General features: G+C 40.0%; 3 protein-coding genes across 4 annotated transcripts; 2 read left to right on the forward strand and 1 right to left on the reverse strand.

Moving 5' to 3' along the window:
• Positions 1-2,844: 2,844 nt before the first annotated feature.
• On the forward strand, positions 2,845-5,005 carry LOC145018779 (RING/U-box superfamily protein). Its single transcript, XM_078976624.1, has 2 exons — positions 2,845-2,982; positions 3,468-5,005. The coding sequence occupies exon 2, from the start codon at positions 3,470-3,472 to the stop codon at positions 4,817-4,819; it is 1,350 nt and encodes a 449-aa protein (XP_078832750.1). The 5' UTR covers positions 2,845-2,982; positions 3,468-3,469; the 3' UTR covers positions 4,820-5,005.
• Positions 5,006-5,245: 240 nt separating this feature from the next.
• Positions 5,246-8,478, reverse strand: LOC145018780 (Auxin efflux carrier family protein). 2 transcript variants are annotated; one of them, XM_078976625.1, is made up of 11 exons: positions 8,201-8,478; positions 7,488-7,803; positions 7,171-7,250; positions 6,961-7,085; positions 6,742-6,863; positions 6,456-6,659; positions 6,284-6,358; positions 6,110-6,210; positions 5,967-6,019; positions 5,675-5,863; positions 5,246-5,595 (listed from the first exon to the last, which is right to left on the reverse strand). In XM_078976625.1, exons 2-11 carry the CDS (start codon positions 7,668-7,670, stop codon positions 5,474-5,476), a joined length of 1,254 nt encoding a protein of 417 aa, XP_078832751.1. In that variant the 5' UTR covers positions 7,671-7,803; positions 8,201-8,478; the 3' UTR covers positions 5,246-5,473. The 2 variants fall into 2 exon arrangements, with proteins under 2 accessions (XP_078832751.1, XP_078832752.1); XM_078976626.1 differs by lacking the exon at positions 8,201-8,478 and having other exon boundaries at positions 7,488-7,818.
• A 900-nt stretch (positions 8,479-9,378) lies between these two features.
• Positions 9,379-18,625, forward strand: LOC145018025 (uncharacterized). The gene is made up of 3 exons (XM_078975968.1): positions 9,379-10,174; positions 10,399-11,561; positions 18,528-18,625. Exon 2 carries the CDS (start codon positions 10,406-10,408, stop codon positions 11,288-11,290), a length of 885 nt encoding a protein of 294 aa, XP_078832094.1. The 5' UTR covers positions 9,379-10,174; positions 10,399-10,405; the 3' UTR covers positions 11,291-11,561; positions 18,528-18,625.
• The last annotated feature ends 6,132 nt before the right edge of the window (positions 18,626-24,757 follow it).

Here is a 24,757-nt window from a genome sequence, read left to right on the forward strand (position 1 = left end):
GTCAGATTTTAACGTTCTTTTTATCGAATTTCTCGGTTTAAAAAATACTACGACTTTCATTTAGATTTCTAAGGCTAAAAAGTAGTTTATCAAAAACTCACTTTTTACGTCATTCGGCACCGTGCCGGTTTTGTCGCGGATCTTCAGTTTGTCATAACTTCTTCGTTATAACTCGGATTTCGATGAGGTTTTCGCCTACAAGTTTCTAATGAGATAATTTACAACATCAAATAATAAAAATTTACTTATTTCAAATTTTATATTTTCGTTAAATTTCACTATTTGGCTATTAATTGGAATCTCATAAGACTTCCAATATTTTATGAGTGATTCTAAACATAGTTTTACTTCATTTCTAGTAAAAACTAGCTGTTAGAACTCAACACTCAATTTTATTCACTTTTAATAATAACAATACACAATTTCAAAACGTGTATGTTACATTACCCTTCCCTGGTCTCCATAGTCCATAACTTGACCAAACCCTAAAAATTAACAAAAGTCAACTGCAACATGTACGTTGGGCGTACAGCTCCTTTACGTTGGGCGTACTACCTCATCATGCATGCATCAGGGATCCTTGACGCTACGCTGCGCGACACTCATCGTACGTCCCATACTTGCTTTTCTTACTCTCTTTGTCTTAATTCGTTCAGACCATAGCTATACTATCAGATCTGGACACCCTAAAGGCTCATACTCTATAAAGTTCATGACTTTAAGCATTTACATGGCTGAGAAAGTCCCAAACCCAAAAACTCTCACTCTTTACTCCCAAAAATGCTCGTATCTCATGCATTGGGTGGTTTTGACATCTAAGATCCCATTTTTATGAGTCCACTCCAGTAGAAACACTCAAAGGGACAAATATTAGGCTCTGGAGTTCAACAACTCATAAAGCTTCAAGCTTTTGGGTCAAAAACCCTAAAATGAACCATAATATGCACAAATCAAAAAGGATGAGAAAGCTTTGAGCTTTATACCTTCAAATGATGCTCCAACCATAGAGAAGCTTAGATCCAAAGCCTGTACTCTAACTCTGTTCCCTTCAATGCTCCTTCTTCTCTCAAAGAATCCACAAGAACACTTATAAGCTCACAAATGGTCACTCAAGCTAAAGGAACGAAAATTAGGGTTTTTAGAGGGTTGAAGGCTGGAAATGGTGGCAAAAAATGAGGCCATCATGTTCCTTAAATAGGGACACACCGTACAATTAGGGTTTTCACTCTGAGCCTAGTACACCTAGCGTACTCTCTGGTACGCCCACCATACTAGGTGACCTCCACGTCCAAATCACGCACATGAGTACGCTGAGCGTACACACGCGTACACCCTGCATAGTCAACTACCACCTTTCTCAATTAAAGGGCTAACCTTGACATCTATAATAAAACAAGGGTTTATGAGATATACCTGTCTTGGGATGTTACATGAAGTCTTGTCTAGATGTTGTTGGTTTATCCACTTTTTTAGAGTACTATGTATAGTCATTACATCTATATGAATTGAACCTGGATTGGACCATTTGACTTGCATGCTTTCTTCTGATGGTAGGTTCATGGTTTTTTCACTCAGGGGTAAAATATACCATAACCCACATATCACTTCCTTACAACCACAAATTAATTTGACTTGCAATCAAGATACTATACTTCGTTTGGAGGGTTGCTTAAGGACATATCATATCTGCAGTACAACTGCATCACACAAGTGTACACTTGAGCATAATCTCACGCAGATCGTGTATTGGTGGTCTTGAATGTACCGATCACATCCTCCTCGGTTCCCCTTTTGCTTGTTATGTTCGTGCAAAGACTTTTAAATGGTGTGGTTTGGATCAAATTATGGTAAATAATGTCGGGGAGCTACTCCACTTCGCATAATCATGGGGGAGTTGCCTCAAAGAAAGATTCTGACCACTTATTGTTGCGCCGCGCAGAACACCCGCAACATTTGGCTTTTCGCAATTGTTTGTTTTTTAGAAGACTTCTGACTTAAAAACTGTTGCGCGTGTGTTGCGTGACGCAACGCTTGACCCATTGCTTTAAGCATCTTCACGTCTTACTTTAACTTATTGCAGCAGTCTATAGAGGTTAAAAAACAAACAAACTTTTTACTAAATGCTGCAGCCGTTTGATCCCCTCTTCTGCTACAGAGGGTTACAGAGGTGGTTCGCAGACTTCAGTCATTTTCGCTTCGAAAAAACAAATGACACCTTAGGCTCATTGTTATATGTTATAGTTTATTGTGGATCCTTTGGATTTCTAGGGATGATAGATTATTCCAAGGGTTATTTATTACACCTTTAAGAGGTGCTATATCATTAAGGCACTAGTTTATCTATGGCTTAAATGTAAATGTTAAAGTGGTAGATAGAATGCAATTCTTCTCCTTTCTCCTTTTTTTGAACTATTTGTTTTGTTCCCAGGTTCGGCCCTCATCTAGTTAGTTGCTATTGCTTGGTCGGGTCTCAATTATATTGGCATTTTCTTAAAGAGAAAAAAAGAAAAAAAGAAAAAAAAAAACTAGAAGTAAACTATGTGCCACCAAGTCAACCAATTGGGTTGCACGTGTTGATTGGGTTTTGAGGAATTTTGACCTGAAATGAAAGGTAACTAACGGTGTTTATGATAGCGTAAACGAAGGGCATACAGACTCCAACCTAAAAGTTCTTTTATCTCTACACCAACTCTCTCTCTCTCTCTCTCTCTCTCTCTCTCTCTCTCTCTCCAACCTACAGACAATCTGAGGTTTCAAGAACCGACGGATTGATCTCTAGGGCACAACACAAATAACATCAATTTTGTGGTCTACCCAACTCCAGGATATGATGCAATCGTCGCACACACACTCAAGATTCCATCCCTCTTCTTAATTCTATAAATATAGTGCAATAATCTTTTTTCTTTTCGTTCTTCGTGGGCGTAAATCCCAAATATTGGTGCTTTTTCGGCTCCAGAACCATCTGTTTTTTGTTCCAAGGTACACCTCTTTCGATTTTAGGGTTCTTCAACATTTCATTTCTGTATATATGTTTAGTGATGATCAGTGTATCCTTTTGAAATCACGGGAGAATATTGACGATTGGATTTTGCGGAATTGACGATAAAAGTTAATTATCCAATAAAATTTCGATCCCATTTTCCTGTTCCTCCCTTAGGTTTTGGACAGGGAAGTTTGTATGGCTGATATGTTCAATTGGTTGGTTTCCTTGATTATTTATCGAATGCTGCAATATCTTCACCTTTTGTATGAATCAATAATGGCGAGAAAACGTTCTTCATAAAAAAATCATCAGCTTTTTCCTTTGGTGGTAATAGATCAGAAACTTGAGCAGGTTTAAGGTCTCATGTAGAATAGAATACGTATTAGAATGATGACAACTCTATTCTTAAAACAAGAGATATATTTTGGGTTTTACGTTTGTTTTGAAGAAAATTATGAACGATTTTGGTTTTAATCTGCAGACATGGATGGCAATGGCACATCACCTGTTCAACCTTTTGAGCCACCAGGGATATGCGGTCTATGCCATAGAATACTTCCATTAGAGAATGACGCCATTGACCTTGAATCCATCAGTATATGTGGGGACTGTAAATTTCTATTTCTAGAAGATGGCGACACCCCACCTCAACACATTCAACGCAGAACTCCTAGAGTAAGAAGAACAAGATACAACAACAGTTCAGAATCAATCGAAAACATCTTCTCTCACCAGTTTTCAAACATGATCAATCAAGCAAATACAAGACACTCACACATCCCCCCTCTTGTTCCTCTTTCTGACCTAGATAATCAATCTATAGACAGTGTTCATACAAGCTCCCGTGGATCAAGAAGATGGAGGAGAGTTGTTTCCGATACAGAAAGTGATGGTTTTGATTCTGTTTATGGAGAAAGCGATGCAATCTCATATGGTGTTTATGGAGGTGATTCGGATGTTTCTGTAGATGTTCATAGCTTTCTTGGTGATAGTGATACTGATATTGACCCTATGCATGCTGGTTTGAATCAATGGAGCTCAGATGATGAATGGGAGGAGATTGAAGATGACAACAACAACAACAACAACAACAATAACAATAACAATACACTCGGATCTTTAATAGCTAGGGTTCATCTCCAAAGATCATTGGAATCGGATAATGAGAATGCAGTTCATGTAAGAATAAGTGAAAGGAGACAAAGACAAGTTAACATTGTGGAACAAGAAGGGCATTTTGGGGATTATCTTGATGCTAGAAGTTTTGAGGAGCTGGTGGAGAGGCTAGCTGAGGCGGATAATTCAAGAAGAGGGGCGCCTCCTGCTGCGGTTTCTTTCGTGGAGAATCTTGAAAAGGTGGTGGTGGTGGAGAAAGGGGAGTATGATGGGGTGGCGTGTGCGGTTTGTAAGGAGAGTTTTTGTGTGGGTGGTGTGGTGAATCGGCTTCCTTGTTTTCATGTTTACCATGGTGGTTGTATTAAACCATGGTTAAGTTCACGGAATTCTTGTCCTTTGTGTCGGTTTGAGCTTCCGACTGATGACATGGAGTATGAGAACAGGAAAGAAAGGGTTTTGGAAATTCAACGGGAGGAGGAGGAGGAGGAGGAGGAGGAGGAAGAAGAGGAGGGGGGAAGGGCGGAATCGTCTTTTGAAGGTTTGGAATTGGTGAATGATGGGAGTGGAAGTGAAAGTGAAAGAAGAGGGAGATGGTTTTTTGTTGCGAGTTTGGTGGGAATTGGTCTTGCATTGTGGTTAGGGAATCCGGGAGCTATTCGGGATTCTGGTTCTGGTCAAAGGGGGAATAGGAATAGGAGATGGTGGTCTTTGTTTTAGGTTATATGAGATTTGTGAGCGACTAATAATGACTTTGGTGGAATTGGAATTGGAATTGGTAAAATTTGGTTTTGGGGTGTTTGTTGTTGTTATTTGATGTAATAGTTAATGAATGATCGAGGATTGAGGCTAGCATTTGTACAGAATTTTCTTTAATGATTTGGAATGTGTTGACTCATTCATCCATGTTTTCCATGTTTTGGATTGTGAAGGTTTAATCATGTAATGCTTTTGATTATATTCAATATTATGTGGTGATCCAATATACTTACCAATACTTTTTGAAAAAAAAAAGTTTTCCCTTTTTCAAGCATTCAAATGTGAAATGGTGACTTCTTGAAGAAAAAACATGTTAGAAAAAGTAAAATATATGGAACACGTGATTCTAATTGAATATGATAAATATTATCCCATCACACAATCGTAGAAATCGAATAGTCTAAAAAATATATATAATCATTCTAACATCCATAGCCAGCTTATGAACAAAGAATGAAATCCTTCATCTCTCTCTCTTTCTCTGGATTTGTATTTGATAGATACAAACACACGAATCATCCCATTTGATATGAATATAATCAGTGGTACTCACATTCGCATGCTTCTTCTAATCCTCTGTTTTCTTCTTCTTCAAGTTTCAGAAAATAGAGTGTTCTAGAAAAGGATGTTGAGATACAAAACAATCCAACCTGCCATTGAAATAATGGCAAATATATGAACCCAAAACAAAATAGCTGCAGCTTCCCTCCCACACCCTCTTAAACTCGCAACAGCACCTGCATACACACATACATAAGAACAAAGTTTGACTTTTTTTTTTTAAAGTCAACAATCAAGAAATGATTTTTTTTTTACCTGATAAAACAGATGTGGGCATGGAATGCTGTAAAAGAAGGATGAATCTGAACATTTTGTCATCAGGTGGAAGCAATCCAAGTTTATCAGCCAATGTCACAATCCCCAATCCAGCTGGTGGAACTAAAACTAATCTCCCAAATATAATCGCAGCTGTTGTTTTTAACCCTAATTTTGAACTCCCAGGTCCTGAATTTCAATTTCATTTTCCAATTTAATTATTTACAAATCTCAGGAAACTAGTAAGTAATATCCAACATCCCCTTTAAAAAACTACCAGTAGTAAACTTACCATCTGTCAGATTGCCACCTAATGCTAACAAAATGCAAGGAATCATCGCATCCCTGATTACAAAAAAGAATTATGTTTTTACTTTTTATCATGTAGTCATCATATAAAGATTGTAAAATAATTATAATAAAAAAGAAACATACCCAAGAATCAAGCAGCTGTCAGTGAAGAAGTAAAGTGGTGCATCAGGTGTGAAGATCATCCCTTTTAAAAATGGTATACAACCAATGAATATAGCCAGTATCTGCAATTATATAAAAAAAAAATGGTTTAAATAACAGAAAGTCATGTTATAAAATGATATTATTATCACATACAGATGCAATGATAGGAGGTTGGAGTATTTGCTTCAGCTTCAACTTGTAATACAGAAACTTCATGAATTGTTTTATCTGTTATAAAAAAAAAAAAAAAAAACCCACTCATGTCGCTAATTAAAATCATCATGTGAGTTAAAGAAAAAAGAAGATAATTTGTTAAAATTCTGACCTTTCCATCTTTAGGAGTATCTTGATCTATGGATTCAGGCTCATGAGTGAGAAGAGGAACTTCTTCAGGGGGATTATTGGTGTTGGTGTTAGTTTTTGGAGGATTTTTAATAGGAAGAGTTTTAGTATCTTCAATCTCAAAAGAACCCCCAGGAGGTGGTGCAAGCATTTGAAATACATATGTGTATAGAACAATTGCACCCACCTAGATAACAAGTAATAACTCAATTATATTAAAATATAAATATGTGATTTTAATTATAATAAGTAATAATTATATAACATACCCATTGTCCAAAGGAGATGTAGGCATTTCCATCACGAGTGCATGTAGCAGAATCTCCAAAAGGGTTTGATTTATCGCGACATAAAGCTGCAATTAGAACAAGTGGCACATTCCCAATATTTCCTGTGATGTATTCCAATAATAATATTATGATAATGTTTGATTATTGGTGTAATTAGAAATTAATGAGAAAGAGAGAAAGTTTTTAACTTTTACTTACCTATGCCAATGTGAATAATGGTAAATTTGAAGTATGGGTATGGTGGACGAACAATGCATGCTACAAGTAATCCGATAAGTGAACCAGATATTGTAGCCAAAATCACATTAAAAGGAATAAACCACCTGTAAAACAATAAACACATGGTTTATACACATACATAACTTTATTTGTCATATGAAGTAAACAAATTATAAATGAGAATTTTACCATTCGATCATTTTTTCAAAGGTGATGGCTTGTCCGAGTTGAGAGAATATCAAACATGGTAGCAGAAGTGAGAACACCAACTGCATCAAACACAAATTATCACTTTAATCTTTAGATAGAAACACACACACACAACATGACAACACTTTTATTTGGGGTTGGATTTGATGAGATAAAGATTGAACAGTAACCAAAACAACAGATTGACTTGGGAAAATATCTTGTAAAGATTAGATCGAAAGCTACTTCTGAATTCTGATTGAAGAATGAAGATCGATCAAATTGCAAGAGAAAGAAAAGGAGTTCATAGTTTTTACCCCATTCAAGAGCTTCCTTCCGCTTGCAGGCAAAATGTTAACATACTTGGAAGCCATAAGAAACCCCAAGAAGCACATCGTGAAAACTTTGGCTATGGGTAGAACCGCGATCTTGATGGATCCTAACAGCGATTCTCCTCCCCCTTGGGTATCCATTAAAATCTCTGACAATAATCGATGCATTCTGTTCCGATACCTAATTATCCAATTGAACAGGAATCCGAGAAGGTTGGTGGCGATTTCTATCCAACTTGCTCAAGTAGGAAAGCTTGTCGGAAGCCAGCCTTCAGAATTCTCCCAAATCTTTCACTCTAAGCTAAAATTCAACAGAACGTACATGGCAAATTCAGAAAAAAACCCAAATCTATCATGGTTGTGAGTCTATGAGATGAGATATTTGATTCAGTCGACGAAACACTAAAAAGTCAATACCCATAAACGACATAAAAGTTACTCCACTAAGCTATACAACGTAAAAAGGAGATAAAATCGAGTAATTAAAACGCAACACACTGAAAAGAGATTCAAAACCGACAATCAAGGAAACAGAATCAAACCAAGATAGAATTCGATGGCGTACATCATGATCAACATTAATTAACATTCACTCATGTAATTTAAACAACTAGCACCTAAGCGATTTATAATGGGTTTAATTCCGCATCGAATCGAATATCAATAAAAGAGATGAAAGAGGTGGAGGAGATCTATACCAAGAGATCAATGCAATGCTTTTGATAATGGTTGAAATTATCGTAAACAGTGCCACCACCTGCGAATATAAAACTTCAAAACTAGAGGGCTTGAATTGAATCGATGCTCTTATCTAATATCTTATATATGCCCGACAAAAGAGAGTTATAGTTGCTGTAAAACACTATAAAAATCCTAATTTGGTACGATAATCGCTTCTAGGTTTTCGTAAATCGACCGAACTTTCTGCTTTAGAATCAGACCATGATAAGGACTGATTGCAAGCTCCTAATCGCCTTGCTTTTCTTCTCTGCAAAACTGTTTCGTGTACACGAGGAGATTTACTAGCCTAACCAATTTTCCTTTATCATCCTTTAACTTTTGGATATCTACAAAATATCCCCTTGTGACTCAAAGGTTATTTTGGATTAATTAATAGTTTATTACTTTATTTAGTGTCCAAATTCAATGAATATATACGAAAATATGTTTATAAACTAAATCCTTAATATTATGGTTTTGATAACTATAATCATGACTTATATTTATCCATGGTAAAATGTTTAATATTTATCCTAATTTCAAATTTGAAGTAAATCTAATTTTTTTAAACATTCGCTAACGTTTTATCATATTTTAAAAGTAGTTTGTTGAATCATTCGTAAGCAAATAAGCAATCGAATATGCATTGAAGTAGAGTGGTGATTAAAATAAACAAACATATTAAAAGTATATTAATAATGTATCAATAATTGCATTTTATTATGTTTGAATTATTGTTATAAACTACGTTTATAATTTTTAATAATACAAATATATAAAAGTCAGATTCGTGGTAAGAGAATATTCTTTATGGTGTTTATTTTAATTGTTGTCGTGATTATTGGAGGGGAAGGTAAATATTTGGCATTTAGTATATAGTATAGGGAGCAGAAGTGAAAATTTAACAAAATACAAGAGGTGGCATAAAGCTTTTCCTTATAGTCCTAATCGTACGGACTCTGCAGGCTGGGGAATGGAGACGCCGTCTTCTTCAAGCACGTGTCCTTCTACTTTACGTTCATAAGAAGCATATTTATAAAAATGGAAATATAACTTAAAGTAACAACGTTTTAAAAATGTAAAAAAAAAAAAAAAAATCGCTATTCCTTTTTTAGCGTAAAAATACCATTTTATCGGATATGGGATGATACGTGGCCTTCTCCTTCATTATTTCCCCAAATTGAAAATACTAGGGTTTGCTCCTTTTCTTTTGTTCGCCCATTCCACGAAAATCACCACAAACAATGGATTCAACATTGAATCAAGAGTTAGTTTATTGAGCCATTCTCTTCCAATTGAGCAAAATTTAAAGTTAACACTTATGATTTGACTTTCTAAATCGGAGGTGGTACTAATTGCTATAAAGATTCTGTTAGTTTATTGATAATTCAAAGATGGAAAAGTCGAATTACTCTTGAAATTTGGAATTGCACATTTTTTCGTTTCTAATTCATGAATTATGATGTAATCTACAGAGGTTCAATTGATGAAATGTCGGTTTTCTAAACTGTTGCTCGAGGAAGATATGTCTGGAAGAGGAAACTGAGTTTGTATTGCTCTTGCTATCTTCACTGTCATTACACATCTCTTTGGTTTGTTAAATTTTAAGCTCAAAAATTAATTTGGGTTCACAAAACTTATTTGTTTGATAATGGTGATGACTGATGATGTTCTTCTTCATTTCAACTATTGTATTTGGAGATCTATGGAAATTGGAACCCTTGGGTCCACAAATGAAGTCAATGTGGAGAAAAGAGATGGTGGCTTCTATCAGTAAGTGATTGCCCCGTGGGGTTTACTCCATCATTCCAACAATTCCCAGATGAAGGTACCTTTGAGGTTATGGTGACTCGACCCAGGTCCGATTTATACATAAATCTTCCAACACTCAAAAAACTCGATGCCATGCTTGACGGATTCCACGTTTCAGAGTTCTGCTAAATTGATCATGGGTTAGTCGTTTCTGATCATTAAGAAAACATTAAACGACGACATTCCAACACTTCATAATCTGATAGCGGTGTAGACGGTAGTATTGGACCCGTACTACTGAAGACACTGGAGCAATGCACAGTCCAAGTATGAATCCTTGGGGTACCAGGGAACGAGTCGGGTCAAGTTATCGAGTGCGTGTATGTTCGAGCGAGTCTCTGATATGTTTTATGTTGTATTTCAGAAACATCATGGCTGGGACACGCCACAGACCAGGGACCAATGGGGTGAGCTATGAGGAGCTCCACCAGATGATTCATGAGGAGGTGGCTGCGACCATCTGTGCAAAGATTCCAGAGCTGTTTGGGTCTATCAAGACCACTCTGATGGAGACTTTCGATGAGAGATCCGCAGCGGTTACTGAGGCTGCAACCGCTGCAGCTACTGCAACTGTTGCTACAGCCATACCTCAGGGTGGCGATTCGTTGCTGTTCCGGGAGTTCAGCAGTACGAAGCCACCAGAGTTTGATGGGACGCAGGATCCGATTTCTGCGATGAGATGGGTTTCTGATATTGAGGGATGCTTCTATACGTGTTCATGTCCAGAGCATTTGAGGTTCCGGTTCGCGCTGAACCAGCTTCGATTAGGAGCGAAGGACTGGTGGAAGTTTGTGACGGTGCACTTTTCGTCTACTGAGCTTGCAGTAGTGACCTGGGACAGGTTCACCACTATGTTTCGTGATGAGTACGTTCCCCCGGTGGAGAGGGAGCGTTTGGCCCAGGAGTTTCTGACCCTCAAGCAGGGTATTGAGTCTGTTACTGTGATCACCAAGATGTTCCATGAGAGGGCGATGTTCTGCCCTGAGCACGTGTCTTCAAAGCAGACACGAATGAGTCGGTATTTGAGTATTCTGAGGAGGGACATACGAGAGTTCGTGGTAAACTCATCATACCGGACATTTGCCGAGCTTCAAGCAAATGCTCGGAAAAGGGAGATAGAACTGGAGACTCATGTGAGGGAGGAGGCGGAGTCTCAGGGGAGGGATCGGCAACCGGATCAGTCTCAGCTGTCAGCCAAGCCCGCTGATTCGAGATCAGGGAACAAGAAGGGCTGTACTTGTGGCAAGTATGGCTAGGGTAATGAGGGAGTGTGTAGAGCAGGGTCTTGCTACAAGTGTGGCAAGGAGGGGCATATGGCTAAGGATTGCCCCAAGGGATTTGCAGTCTATTTTCACTGCAACCAGACCGGACACCAGAAGGCCGAGTGTCCGCAGCTGCAGGGATCTGCCCCTGCTGCTGTTCGAGCTACAGAGAGCTGGCCGGTGAAGGCCGAGGCACCGAAGGCACGAGGGAGAGCTTTTCAGTTGACCGCGGAGAAGGTCCGCGCGACGCCCGATGTTGTGGGTGGTATGTATTCTTTCATGTGTTTAATATGATGTTTAATATTTGGTGTTTGTATTATGTTATTCATAGGTACTTTTGAAACAACCCAAAAATACGACCCAAAAATTTCGTTTTTCGATATAATCAAAACCATAATCAGTGTGTCATATAATAAAACCATACGTGATGTATTCCAACATAATAGAAAACACTGTGCGGAAACTGCATCATACTACGGCAAATCAAAACAAACTAAATCAATCCCAGGCTAAAAGCTAAAGTTGTGGTGTGTGCGATGCCGTCACCCCGAGCTCTTCCCTTTGCTTGCGGAAGTACCTGAAACCAAAACTGAAACTGTAAGCACGAAGCTTAGTGAGCTCCCCCAAACTACCACATACCATACAATAACATATAAACACATATTGGGCCTTTCCCACTGCATCGGGCCGAAGCCCGGAAACTGCATCGGACCGAAGTCCGGAACTGACCGGGACCTTGTCCCCTGCATCGGACCGAAGTTCTGAACTAACTGCATCGGACCGAAGTCCGGAACTAACTGCATCGGACCAATGTCCGGAACTAACTGCATCGGACCGAAGTCCGGAACCGACTGCATCGGACCAATGTCCGGAACTAACTGCATCGGATCGAAGTCCGGAACTGACTGTCTGAACATGGCATAGCATAACACATCAACTAGCATAAACACATATACGGCATACTACATCGGGCCGTAGCCCGGAACACATAATACTTAACGCATAAAACATAGCACACAAATCCTGTTCGAGCCACGAAGGCATCGAACATACTAGATACTGCATCGGACCTAAATCCGGAAACCACTGCTAACTGAACGGGCCGGCATTGTGGCCTTAGACCCGTTCCTACTGGAAGGAAACTCACCTCGTAAGCTGGCTGCTGAGTGTGTGGCTCGGGAAGCTAACGGCTGCTGCTCCTGAATCTCCTCGGCTACAAGTCCATAAACACACTCAATCAAATACTAAACACTACACTTGGGGTAAAATGAATCTTTTACCCCTGGTCAAAGTTACTCTCATTTGGACTGACTCGCCAAGTTGGGCCACCCAACTCGCCGAGTCCTACTCTCACTTTTCACTCTTACTCGCTGCTACTCGTCGAGTCTGGCATCGACTCGACGAGTACCCTCTTGATCCAAGAACTCAGACAATCTTCATCCGACTCGCCGAGCCGGATGAACAAACTCGACGAGTTGTTCTTGATCTTAAGAAGATTGCCTTGGACTCGCCGAGTTGATGAACAACTCGCCGAGTCCCTCCATCACTGAGTTTACCCTCAACTCGCTGAGTCCACTCTCTAGCTCACTGGGTTCACTCGACACTGGTAAAAATGAAGGAATCGGGAACTCGCGACCCAACTCGCCGAGTCGTTCTTCCCGACTCGCCGAGTCGTTCTTCCCGACTCGCCGAGTTGCCGCCATGCAACTAATTTTTACTCGATTTTATTTGAATCCAACACATACAATTGATAGATCTGGGTCCAATAAGCTGATTTACCACGTAAAGTTTCCAACTTTACGTGTACAACCTCATGAATAAGGGAAATAAGGCTAAAAGATGCATAAAATGGGTAGATCTATGGTTAATATGCAAAGTAACTCCAAAAAGGCAGTAGATCTAGGCTCTACAACACCCAATCATTCAGATCTAAAGATATCTCGACCTATTAAGGTAATCATGCAAACATAGGGCTTGGAACAAGCATCAACTAGATCTTAGAAGAGCTTTAATGGAGGTTTAAAGCATATAACAAGAGGGGAAATCCGAAAATACCTCAAATAACTCAGATTTGCCCTTGGATCTTTGCACTACACCTCTTCTCCTTGCTCCTTTCTTCTTCTCCTTCTTCAAACCTTCACAAAATGGCACAAAACACTTAGCTCACACAAGGGAGGATTAGGGTTCTTTCTCACAGTGTTCTCAGGGTGAGGGAGGCGAGAATGGGGGCTATAAGGTGGCTTAAATAGTGGGCAACCCCGGGAATTTAGGGTTTCACCCAGACGGATGGACTCGCCGAGTCAGGGATATGGACTCGCCGAGTCCCCGGCTCACGTGTGCTCGAAGACGCGACCCTACTCGGCGATTCAGGCTAGAACTCGCCGAGTCCCTCTTGAAAACTTACAACAATTACCAATGAATTAACGTACCGGGAACGGGTCGTTACAACTTTCCTTATGTGTTCTGTGCCTATTTTGGTGTTATTTGACTCGGGTGCGAGTCGGTCTTTTGTATCGCTAGCCTTTAGTCAGCACATCAGTATCCGTTGAGAGGCGTTGAGTTAACCTTTGCAAGTTTCCGACGAGAGAGCAGTGTATATCACGGATGTGATTCGAGGATGTGTACTCAAGATCTTCGGCATTGAGTTTCCGATTGATTTGGTCCCGATTGCTATGGAAGATGTCTGTGTCATTGTGGGCATGGTTTGGTTGAGTAGATTTGGAGCTATTATCGACTGCGAGCGACAGCTGGTGACCATACAAGACCCTAGTGGGGGAGTTCTTACGGTTTATGGCGAGGGTACCCGTCCTGGGTCAACATTTTGTTCAGCCGCAAGAGCGAGGCAGGGTCTACAACAGAGCTGTAGTGGGTTTATGGCTTATGTGGTGGATACGAGAGTAGGTGCAGAGAGACCAAGGTCGGTTGATGAGGTCCCGATAATGCGTGAGTTCCCGGATGTTTTCCCTAAGAAGTTGTCGGGTGTGCCTCCCAAGAGGCTGGTAGAGTTCCGTATCGATTTGGTTCCGGGGGCAACGCCTATCGCCAAGGCGCCCTATCACCTTGCACCTCCAGAGATGCAGGAGTTATCCTTGCAGCTTCAGAAGCTGCTGGGAAAAGGGTTTATACGACCGAGTAGCTCGCCGCGGGGAGCGCCGATCCTTTTTGTCAAGAAAAAGGATGGTTCACACCGGATGTGCATTGATTACCGGGAGTTGAATAAGATGACGGTCAAGAACCGTTACCCCTTACCGAGGATCGATGATTTGTTCGATCAGTTGCAGGGAGCGTCTTGGTTCTCCAAGATTGATTTGAGGTATGGATATCATCAGATGAGGGTGCGTGATGAGGATATCCAGAAGACAACATTCAAGACTTGTTATGGGCATTACGAGTTCGTGGTGATACCTTTTGGGCTCACCAATGCACCGATGACATTCATGGACCTCATGAACAGGGTGTGCAGGCCGATGTTGGATCGTTCGGTAATCGTGTTCATTGATTATATATTGGTGTATTCGAGATCTAGAGAGCAGCATGAGGAGCATTTGAGGGAGATCCATGGAGTTCTGAGATCGGAGAGGCTTTACGCCAAATTCTCCAAGTGCAATTTCTGGTTACGAGAGGTTCAGTTTCTAGGACACCTCGTCACCTAGAACGGGATATTGATCGATTCGGCCAGGATCGAGGCAGTGATGAGTTGGGAGGTGCCGAGATCCCCCTAGGAGATCAAGAGTTTTCTAGGGCTGGCCGGCTATTATCGGAGATTTATCAAATATTTCTTCAGGATTGCGATTCTTCTCACCAAGTTGACCCGGAAGGGTGTAGCATTCAATTGGGGTCCTGAGCAGCAGACCTCTTTGAGGCACTTCGCCAGAAATTGTGCGAAGCCCCAGTGTTGGCCCTTTCGGAGGGAATGGAGGAATTTGTGGTATATTGTGACGCATCGATATCGGGATTGAATGCAGTGTTGATGCAGAGAGGGCATGTGATAGCATACGATTTGAGGCAGCTAAAGCCTCATGAGTCGAGGTATCCCACCCACGATTTGGAGTTGGGGGCAGTAGTGTTCACCCTCAAGATCTGGCGTCACTATTTGTATGAGGTTCGGTGTAGTATATACACAGACCATAAGAGCTTGAAGTAATTGATAGATCAGCCCAATCTGAATATGCACCAGAGGAGATGGTTGGTCGTGGTAAGGGATTATGAGTGTGAGATCCTGTACCACCCATGCAAGGCTAACGTGGTAGCCGATGCCTTAAGTCGTAGGACAGAGGGTGCCCTATTGCGAGATGTTTGTTTGAGATTAACAATGATGACCCCAATGTTGGACACCATTCGAGAGGCCCAAGTAGAGGCGATGAGACCGAAAAACCACAAGCGAGAGCGAGTGATCGGACAGATATATGAGTTCATTACTGATAGTCGAGGGCTTATGACTTTCCAGGGCCGGATTTGGGTGCCATTTGAGGGCGGGGCACTGCCATTTTGATGGAGGAGGCGCACAGGTCGAGGTTTTCGATCCATCTCGGGGCCAGTAAGATGTATTTGGACCTGAAAAGAGACTATTGGTGGCCCTGTATGAAGAGGGACGTGGCGTGGTTTGTAGAGAGGTGCTTGACCTGTCTCAGGGTTAAGGTCGATCACCAGTGTCCACATGGCAAGTTGCAGCCACTTGAGGTTCCCCAGTGGAAGTGGGAACATATTTCCATGGATTTTATCACCAAATTGTTGAGGACTGCGAGATGCGTCGATGCAATTTGGGTGATCATCGACCGGGTGACAAAGAGCGCCCACTTTCTTGCTATCAGTGAGAGCTCTTCCGCAGAGAGGCTGGCAGAGGTGTATGTGAGGGAGGTGGTATCGCGACATGGTGTACCGATCTCGATTGTGTCAGACCAAGATGTGCATTTCACTTCCAGGTTCTAGAAGAAGTTCCATGAGGAGTTGGGTACTAGGCTACATTTCAGTACCGCTTACCACCCACAGACTGACGGACAGAGTGAGCGGATGATTCAGATGCTCGAGGACATGCTTCAGGCATACGTGTTGGACATCGGAGGGAGTTGGGACACGTATCTGCCTTTGGCTGAGTTTTCTTATAACAATAGCCACCATTCGAGTATCGGTATGCCTCCCTTTGAGTTATTGTATGGGCAGAGGTGTCGGACTCCCATCTGCTGGGGAGAGGTCGGGCAACGAGTGTTGAGTAGCACTGAGTTAGTACTTCAGACGACAGAGCAGATACAGTAGGTCAGACAGAGATTGTTGACAGCTCAGAGTCGTCAGAAGAGTTACGCGGATAGGCGACGATCCGAGCTCGAGTTTCAGGTTGGAGATTTTGTACTTCTAAAAGTGTCTCCTTGGAAAGGAGTGGTCCGATTCCGGAAAAAGGGCAAGTTGGGGCCTCGGTACATTGGATCGTTCAGGGTGATTGCGAGGGTGGGCAGGGTAGCATATCGATTGGAGCTACCTGCGGAGTTGAGCCAGATTCATGATACCTTCCACGTGTCTCAGCTGAGGAAGTGTATAGCCGACGAGTTGGCAGTAGTGCCGTTAGAGGATATCCAGGTGGACTCAGGGCTGAATTATGCTGAGCGGCCGATCGCGATCTTGGACTGGAAGGTCAAGGTTCTGAGGAACAAGGAGGTGCATCTGGTTCAGGTCCAGTGGCAGCACCGGAAGGGGTTTGAGCTGACTTGGGAGACGAAGTCAGAGATGCGAGAGTAGCATCCGGAGTTGTTTTCGACATGAAACTTCGAGGGCGAAGTCTGATTCTAGTGGGGGAGAATTGTAACATCCTGAAATCCAAGTAAAGCTATTAAACCCTTCTATTTTGTTAAGTTGTCAAGAGTGGTCCCTTGAAAGAATTCTTGTAGCAAATGAGTACGCTGGGCGTACTGGGGAGTACGTTGCGCGTACTCATGCACTTAATTTGGACACGGACTCGCTTGGGTACGTTAGGCGTACCCAGGGTTACGCTGGGCGTAATGGGTCCAGATGCAAACCCTAAATGTTTGGCTTGTGCACTATTTAAAGGATGCTAAGGCTCGTTTCTCAGCCTCCATATGAGAGAGTGAAACCCTAAGAGAGAGCCTTCCATCGTACATAGCTTGAGTGTATGTATTTTGGAGCTAAAAGTGTTTTGGTGTGTTAGTGAAGAAGAAGGAGAAGAGCTTGTGGAGGCCAGAGCTTGAAGTGCAAGGTTGGATCTGAGATATTCAGAGAAAGGAGCTTCATCTAGAGGTATAAAGTTAATAACTTTCCTTCTTATTTGGATTGATGTTGCATGGTCCATTTTTAGGGTTAAAAGTCCCAAAGGTGGAGACTTTATAAATATAATGTGCTCCATGGACCTAGATCTGTCCCATTCCAGTTGTATTCGTGTTATAGATCCATAAAGCTTCCATCTTGGTCGTTAATATGAGGTCATGCTTGAGTTATGAGCTCTCTTGAGTTGGGAAATGGAATATTGTGGGTGATAGTGACTTGTCCAGCCATGCAAAGGCTTAAAGTGATCAACTTTATGGATTAAGAGGCTTAGAAGTGGTCATATCTAGAAGTTGGATGTGGGTCTTAACTGTTTAAGACCCCAAAAGCTTAGAGTCTAAAACTGGGAGTTAGGCGGGGCGTAATCTCAGTACGTGCGACGTAAGGGGTCACACACCCCGTTTCTGTGAAGACACCGGGTACGCCCAGTGTACATGTTTGGTATGCACAGTGTAACCAGGAGAGTTGACTTTTAGGGTTTGGTCAACTTTAGGGTCCTGGAGCCATGAGAGGGGTAAAATGGTCTTTTACCCTTCTGAGAGTACTAAGAGGGGGAGTAGTCTAGCTGTGAGAGATGTATTGATTTAGAGTGTTTATTTCATATGATTAGGCGGAGGCTAGATCAGATTTTACAGAGTTCGAGATTACCAAGTTACCCGAGGTGAGTCTTCTCACTATACTTTACCTAGAGTGGTAATTAGAGTTATATGATAAAGTATCTTGTATGTTGTTTATGTGATTGTTATGCATTGCATTATTTCTATGTGATTTATGTTGTGTATGTTCTAGAGTTTATAGAGTTAGAACCGGAAGGTTCACATAGTTAGGACCAGAGGGTCCACAGAGTTAGGACCAGAGGGTTCACAGAGTTATAGCCTCGAGTGGCTAATATGTGTTATATGTGGTATTTTGGGGAACTCACTAAGAATTTATGCTTACAGTGTTGTGTTATGTGTTTTAGGTACCAGTGAGTATCGCGGGAAGACGCCGGCATGATCAATACACACACGAGGAGTTTTTATGTGTTATGATCTTGGGTTGTGTTTCTATGGTTGTTATATGATACAATGATATTTTTATAATATTTATGAATGAAAGTATGTTTTTGTAAAATGTAAAAATTGTTTTGAAAATTTGGGTGTTACATTTTCAATAAATTATTAATTAAACATTATTTTGTGGGATTTTTAATATAGAAATACAATTAATTGTTGACAATCATAACCGAAACTTATTCAAGACGAATTTAAATGTCATCTAAAAATCAGGGATCAAATAAATAGTTGGGTAACCTATTTTTAACATCAATACTTTTTAAGAATTAAAGAATGATGAGAGAATGACAAGTGACAGTTTTAAAAAGTATTTGAAAAGAAAACATAAATTATGAGAAAATGACAAGTGATATTAATAACTATTCTTTTATTAGTATAGAAATGTTAAATAATTAACATAAAAACATGAGTAAATTACAGTTTTTGTCCCTTTGGTTTACATAAATCTTTATTTTTAGTCTAATTTTTGAATTTTTATATGACTTGTTCCCTATGGTTTCCAAAAAGTTGTATTGGTGGTCCTAAGACCATTCGTCTAAGATCCACTATTAACTAATTATGAAATGATTACATTACCCTTTTATTTTTTATTTTTTTATTTTTATATTTTTCTTACTTTGATCTTAATAATTAATTGAAAGAACGACCATCACACCACCAATCACCACTACAGACCGTAACCATCACTATTACTAACATCATCACATCACCCCCACCACCACTATCTACCATTTCCAAAAAATCATCCAGCTCTATCACCAATACCAACAACACTATATCACATCACTAACACCAATTATCACTAACGACACCACTATTACCACAATTATCACCGATCACGATCACGATTATTGATCACCACCAACCCCACCACTAATCACCACTATCAGTATCTTTATCTTTTCCTATTGGAATCTATAGATATCTTTAGCCTATCTATAGTCTTCGACGAGTGCAACTACAACTTATCTCTAACCACTATAACTCCAACAATGAATTTTAAAGACTACACCCTTCCCTCATTTCCCATTGTTATAAAAAAACACAAAAACATCATCAAGGAAATTAATTTCATTTGCTTTAACTTTTATGACATGTTGATGTATATCAACTTTGGAAACTCGTATGCAATAAAGAAATGGGGTAGAAGAAGGGAGGCAGATGTGACATAAAGGAGGTAAAGTGGCATTCAGAGACAACGGTGACCTTGTTGTGTAGTCATGTATCTGAGAAGATCGTCAGTATTCATGGAGATGTCAGCATTGAAGGTGAGAAGCCCTGAAAATAGAGTCAGAAAGGGGGGAAGATGCGCCAAAGAGAATAGTGGCCTCATTTTGTAGTCAGATGTCCGACGAGATCGTTGATCTTGGTAGAGATGTTAACAACGGAGATTTAAAGAGTGTGAGAGCATAGAAGTATGGCCCATGATGGGCCCAACTCCTTTTAGGGTTTTTTACTTTTTGGTGACAAAAATGGTCCCTTAAGTTATAAGAAATTAACAAATTTAGCCCACTTAGTTTATAGCTTTTAATATGGTATGAGGAAAATCTGGTCATTTATTCCCAGTTAACGGACACCCATTCATGGTGAAAACCTCACAGGCCAACGATACAAGATTTGGAAACCACAAAGATGATCCATCTTAAAAGTTCAAAAGTTGGACTAATAGGTGTAAACCATAAGGATAACAATGTACAACATAAAACCAATGGTCTTTATGGTTTTAAAATTTTGTATGTTTGGTCCTTTTGACTATTTTTATTAAACTCATATGTTAAGTCTGACTAAAATGATCAAAATACCCTTTTGTTTTATCTTAACGTTATTTATCAGTTACTAAATTATAAGGACCCAATATGTAAACGGAAAAAATAAATAAATACAAGCCTTAAGTCCTTATACCCGATCTTCTCTCTCTATTATTCACTCATCCTTTCTCATACTCTCCATATTTTTTTTATCATTGTCAACCATCAACCTCTGTCATGCATATGTCTTCTACCCCACCTTCTCACACTGGTTGAAATCATGACCCACCTTTGACAAGTTCATAATGATCGACCGAACTATAGAACATAGTCCCATAAATATGGAGGTCCAAATAATTGTATGATTTTATTACTTCTTACTGGAGGCATGGAAATAAATAAAAAAGAAATTAAGAAGATGGAAATTTAGGGGGGAAATCAGAAATCACAAGAACAAGAAATAAAAAGTCATGTTTCTAAATCGAAATTGTAGTTACTCAATGATACATGCTTCTATTTATGGTTTTTTGTTCGGTTTCAGTGACTCTACTTGTTTTGGTCAAAAATCGAATAAACAGTTTAGTAACCAAATTACTAAGTGTGGTGTGATGTTTTAGGTAAAGATTTTAAGAAGAAGTTTTATCAGATGATTAAGATTTTGGAAGATGTCGAAGATCTTGGACGTGCCCAAGATCTTGGGAATAGGATAGTAATGCTAATACTTTTTGTAAAGAAATACAAAATAAAAACATTAGTTTACCCCAAGATATAAGTGTGTGTATACTTGGAAATTGGGACAACAATAGTGTTAAAGTCTTAAACTTGTTGAATGAAGTAATAAGTCTTGAGATATTAAAAAATGATAAAGATACCACATAATATCTTGAGGTTACAATTGAATGAATAAAGTATAATAGTTGAATATGTAACAGCCGAGTTTCCAGGTATATTATTTTATTTATTTATTTGGAATTATGAGAAGGAACTCGGCGAGTTGATGGGTAGACTCGCCGGGTAGGGTCGTGATTGTTCATCCGGATTCACTTTGGACTCGGCGAGTCCATGAGTGGACTCGGCGAGTCCATGCTGTTTAATGAAACCCTAAATCCCCGGGTTTGGAGCCTATTTAAGGGCACTTATAGCCTCTCATTGCGGCTACCAATCCCTTGAGAGAACCCTAAGTGAGCCAAATCATTGTGAGGAAGAAGAAGTCACTTTTGATCCTTGTATCTTTGGTTTGGCAAGAAGGAGGTGCACAAGAGCAAAGGGGAGGTGCGATTCTAGCAGTTCCAGAGATTCAGAGACTTCATTTTGAGCTAATAGTTCGAACCTCCTTCAGTTTTGGTGTTGTGACAATCGTCAATCTTGAGTCAAGTCAGGTCATCAAGTCAAGCCGGTCAACTCTATTAAACCTTGTGTATTAGGGTTTGTGTTATGTTCGTACTATATAACTTGCTATATTAATGGGAAAACATCACTGGAGAAAAGTTTTGTGTTAAAAATTTCCTAAGCCTTAGTACTAATCAATGAATTAAACTGATGAAAACCATGTTGCATACTCATTAGGAGTGTGTGGGATCCTTAATCATGACTTAACGGGCTCAAGAGACTCGCATTACGGAACCAAACACTCACAAATGCCACACTTGAAATCTCTCTCAACTATCTCTCTGTATGAGAAATCTCTCCAAGAATGTCAAATCTCTCCTAAATCTCTCTAACTATGTGAAATCTCTCTCAAATGTCTCTCTGTATGAGAAATCTCTCCAAGAATGTCAAATCTCTCCTAAATCTCTCTAAGTATGTGAAACCTCTCTCAAATATCTCTCTGTATGAGAAATCTCTTCAAGAATGTCAAATCTCTCCTAAATCTCTCTAAGTATGTGAAATCTCTCTCAAATATCTCTTTGTATGGGAAATCTCTTCAAGAATGTGAAATCTCTCCCAAATCTCTCCAAGTGTGAGAAATCTCTCCTAAATCTCTCCAAGTATGTGAAATCTCTCTCAAATATCTCTCTGTATGAGAAATCTCTCCAAGAATGTCAAATCTCTCCTAAATCTCTCTAAGTATGTGAAATCTCTCTCAAATATCTCTTTGTATGGGAAATCTCTTCAAGAATGTGAAATCTCTCCCAAATCTCTCCAAGTGTGAGAAATCTCTCCCAAATCTCTCTCAAAAGTTTCCCGTAACTTTTTGGAATCATTCGGGTCATTCCGGCCCTTAACCGGGTCAAAAACGGCTTAAAACGGGGCGAAAACGAGAAAAATAGGCTTTAGGAACCGAAACCGGAATGAGAGGCTTCTTAGGACCAGAGACCGAGCCTCTGGTGGCTAAGAGACCAGAGGCCGAGCCTCTGGTGGCTAAGAGAACCGAGACCAACCGAGCGATCGGTCCCTCTCGGTGCCTCTCGGTCCGCCCCCACTCTCTGTTCGCTATCCCACTCTCTGTTCGCTATTCTGCCTCTCTGTTCGCTATTCCACCTCTCGGTTCGCTATTCCGCCTCTCTGTTCGCTACTCCGCCTTCTCTGTTCGCGTCGCACTCTCGGTTCCCTTCTCTCCCCTCTGTCTCTCGCGCGCTCTGTTCCTCTCTCTCCTCTCTGTCTCCTCTTCGTACTCTCGGTTCCTTCCCTCCTTCTCCTCTCCTCTCGGTTCCGCCTCCCTCTCTCTCTCGGTTCAGCATAAGAGGGCCGAGCCTCGGCCAGATTTCGCAATTTTGTCATTTTCAGCCCATTTTTGATATTTTTAACATTTTAAGCCCGTTTTTCGTGATTTTAAAGCGGGATTTTCTCCAGAAATTTTATTTTAACATAATAAACCCTAAATATTCATAATTTAAACATATTTTTATAAAAATCATTAATTAAATAATAAAGATCTAATGGGGGATTTATTTAAGGTAGAGTGTTGACTTTGCCTTAACTTATGACACAAGCAACCACCCCACACCCACTCTATGACCAGCCATACCTCCCCACCTTACCTATGTCACTTCAATGTTCCCTTACACTCAAATTTCACTCACTCCCACGTTTTTGAGCTGGAACAAACAACCACACTTCTCATTTTCTCTCATTTCTCTCATTCCACTAAGTAACAAACACCACTTTTTCTCTCAAACTCTTCTACTCAAATTTTCGAGATCCAAGGCTGATTTCAAGTGTTCTTCCACACTTAGTAAGTAAAAATTCATCCTCCCTATTACTATTTCACTTCACTCTACTCAAATCTTTGGTTGCTTACACAAACTCCCTAACTATGATGTTAGATTCTCGAAAACCTTCAAGGCATCTCCAAGTGTTCTTGAATTAAACACTTCCATTCTTCAACAATCATCTACTGAAATCACTCAATGTGAGTTCATATCCCTACATTTTCATGTTTTCTCAAGTTTTCAATGGGGGGAATACAAGTTAAAACACTAGGAACATAGCTAAATTTTTCTAACAGCCTTCATCAGAAAAGTTCAACTCCATTCACGGACTGTTTTGGGCATCTTAAACATTTTTGTTTTCAAAACTGTACAAGGTGCAAATAGTTCAAGTTTTTAGCTTTAAAATGGCTACTTGCACATCTCCATACGATTTTTCTACAATTTATGGTGATTTTTACAAAACTGCCTATCATCTCAAACAACAATCCGGACCAGTCTGTGATTATGGACTTTTTCACCAAGTTAGAGGTCATATTAATTTTTGATAAAAATTATGAGCAAACTAGACACATTTTGTGAACTCTCAGAATTTACGGATCTAGTTTTCGACTTCGTATGATTTTTCTATGATTTTTCCAAAACAAGGCAGAATTGCTAAATTTTGCCAACAGCATGTAAATATCATAACACTTTGTATTATGTTGAGCAAAGTGTATAAGCATAAGTTTTAGTATTTGTATGTGTTTCCTTGTTAGTTTATCATTACGAAATGAAAATAAGACACTCATATTAAATATTAAATATTATTCATTCATTTTGGAACACGTATTATTAGACTATAAAAAGTATAGTTTGATACATTCACAATACTAATACATATCCATAAAAGAATTCATACATATTACATACATTTTAGATAAACTATAATAGGTATAGCTTATGATACGTCACTCAACGCACTCGTACAAAAAGGGTACATCCATACAAGAAAGATTTATATTCACACACATTTCACGTAAACTTGTTAACCTATGTTGTGAGACTCTCTCTCTCCCCGTACGTCCGAGTGCGGGATATAATTCCTGGTAGTTATAATCAGAATCTCCTTGAGGGAGAACGTGATACTTGTATATAGATCTATATTGGGTTTGACACCCCACACCTTGCTGCTAGCTACAGTGGGACCTGCAGGTCTACGGGTGACAAATGTCATTTCATTTTCGCGACGCCTGAGAA

Source organism: Lactuca saligna, chromosome 9, assembly GCF_052625555.1.
Source record: "Lactuca saligna cultivar CGN05327 chromosome 9, ASM5262555v1, whole genome shotgun sequence".
NCBI classification, from domain to species: Eukaryota; Viridiplantae; Streptophyta; class Magnoliopsida; order Asterales; family Asteraceae; genus Lactuca; species Lactuca saligna.

Excerpts from the sequence above, each read along its gene's own strand:
- LOC145018779 (XM_078976624.1), top strand. The coding sequence starts at position 3,470 with ATGGATGGCAATGGCACATCACCTGTTCAACCTTTTGAGCCACCAGGG.
- LOC145018025 (XM_078975968.1), top strand. The coding sequence starts at position 10,406 with ATGGCTGGGACACGCCACAGACCAGGGACCAATGGGGTGAGCTATGAG.
- LOC145018780 (XM_078976625.1), bottom strand. The coding sequence starts at position 7,670 with ATGCATCGATTATTGTCAGAGATTTTAATGGATACCCAAGGGGGAGGA. Across the intron at positions 7,086-7,170 it reads TTTGAAAAAATGATCGAATG|GTGGTTTATTCCTTTTAATG; the intron begins GTAAAATTCTCA and ends ATTGTTTTACAG. Across the intron at positions 5,864-5,966 it reads AGGTGGCAATCTGACAGATG|GACCTGGGAGTTCAAAATTA; the intron begins GTAAGTTTACTA and ends ATTGAAATTCAG.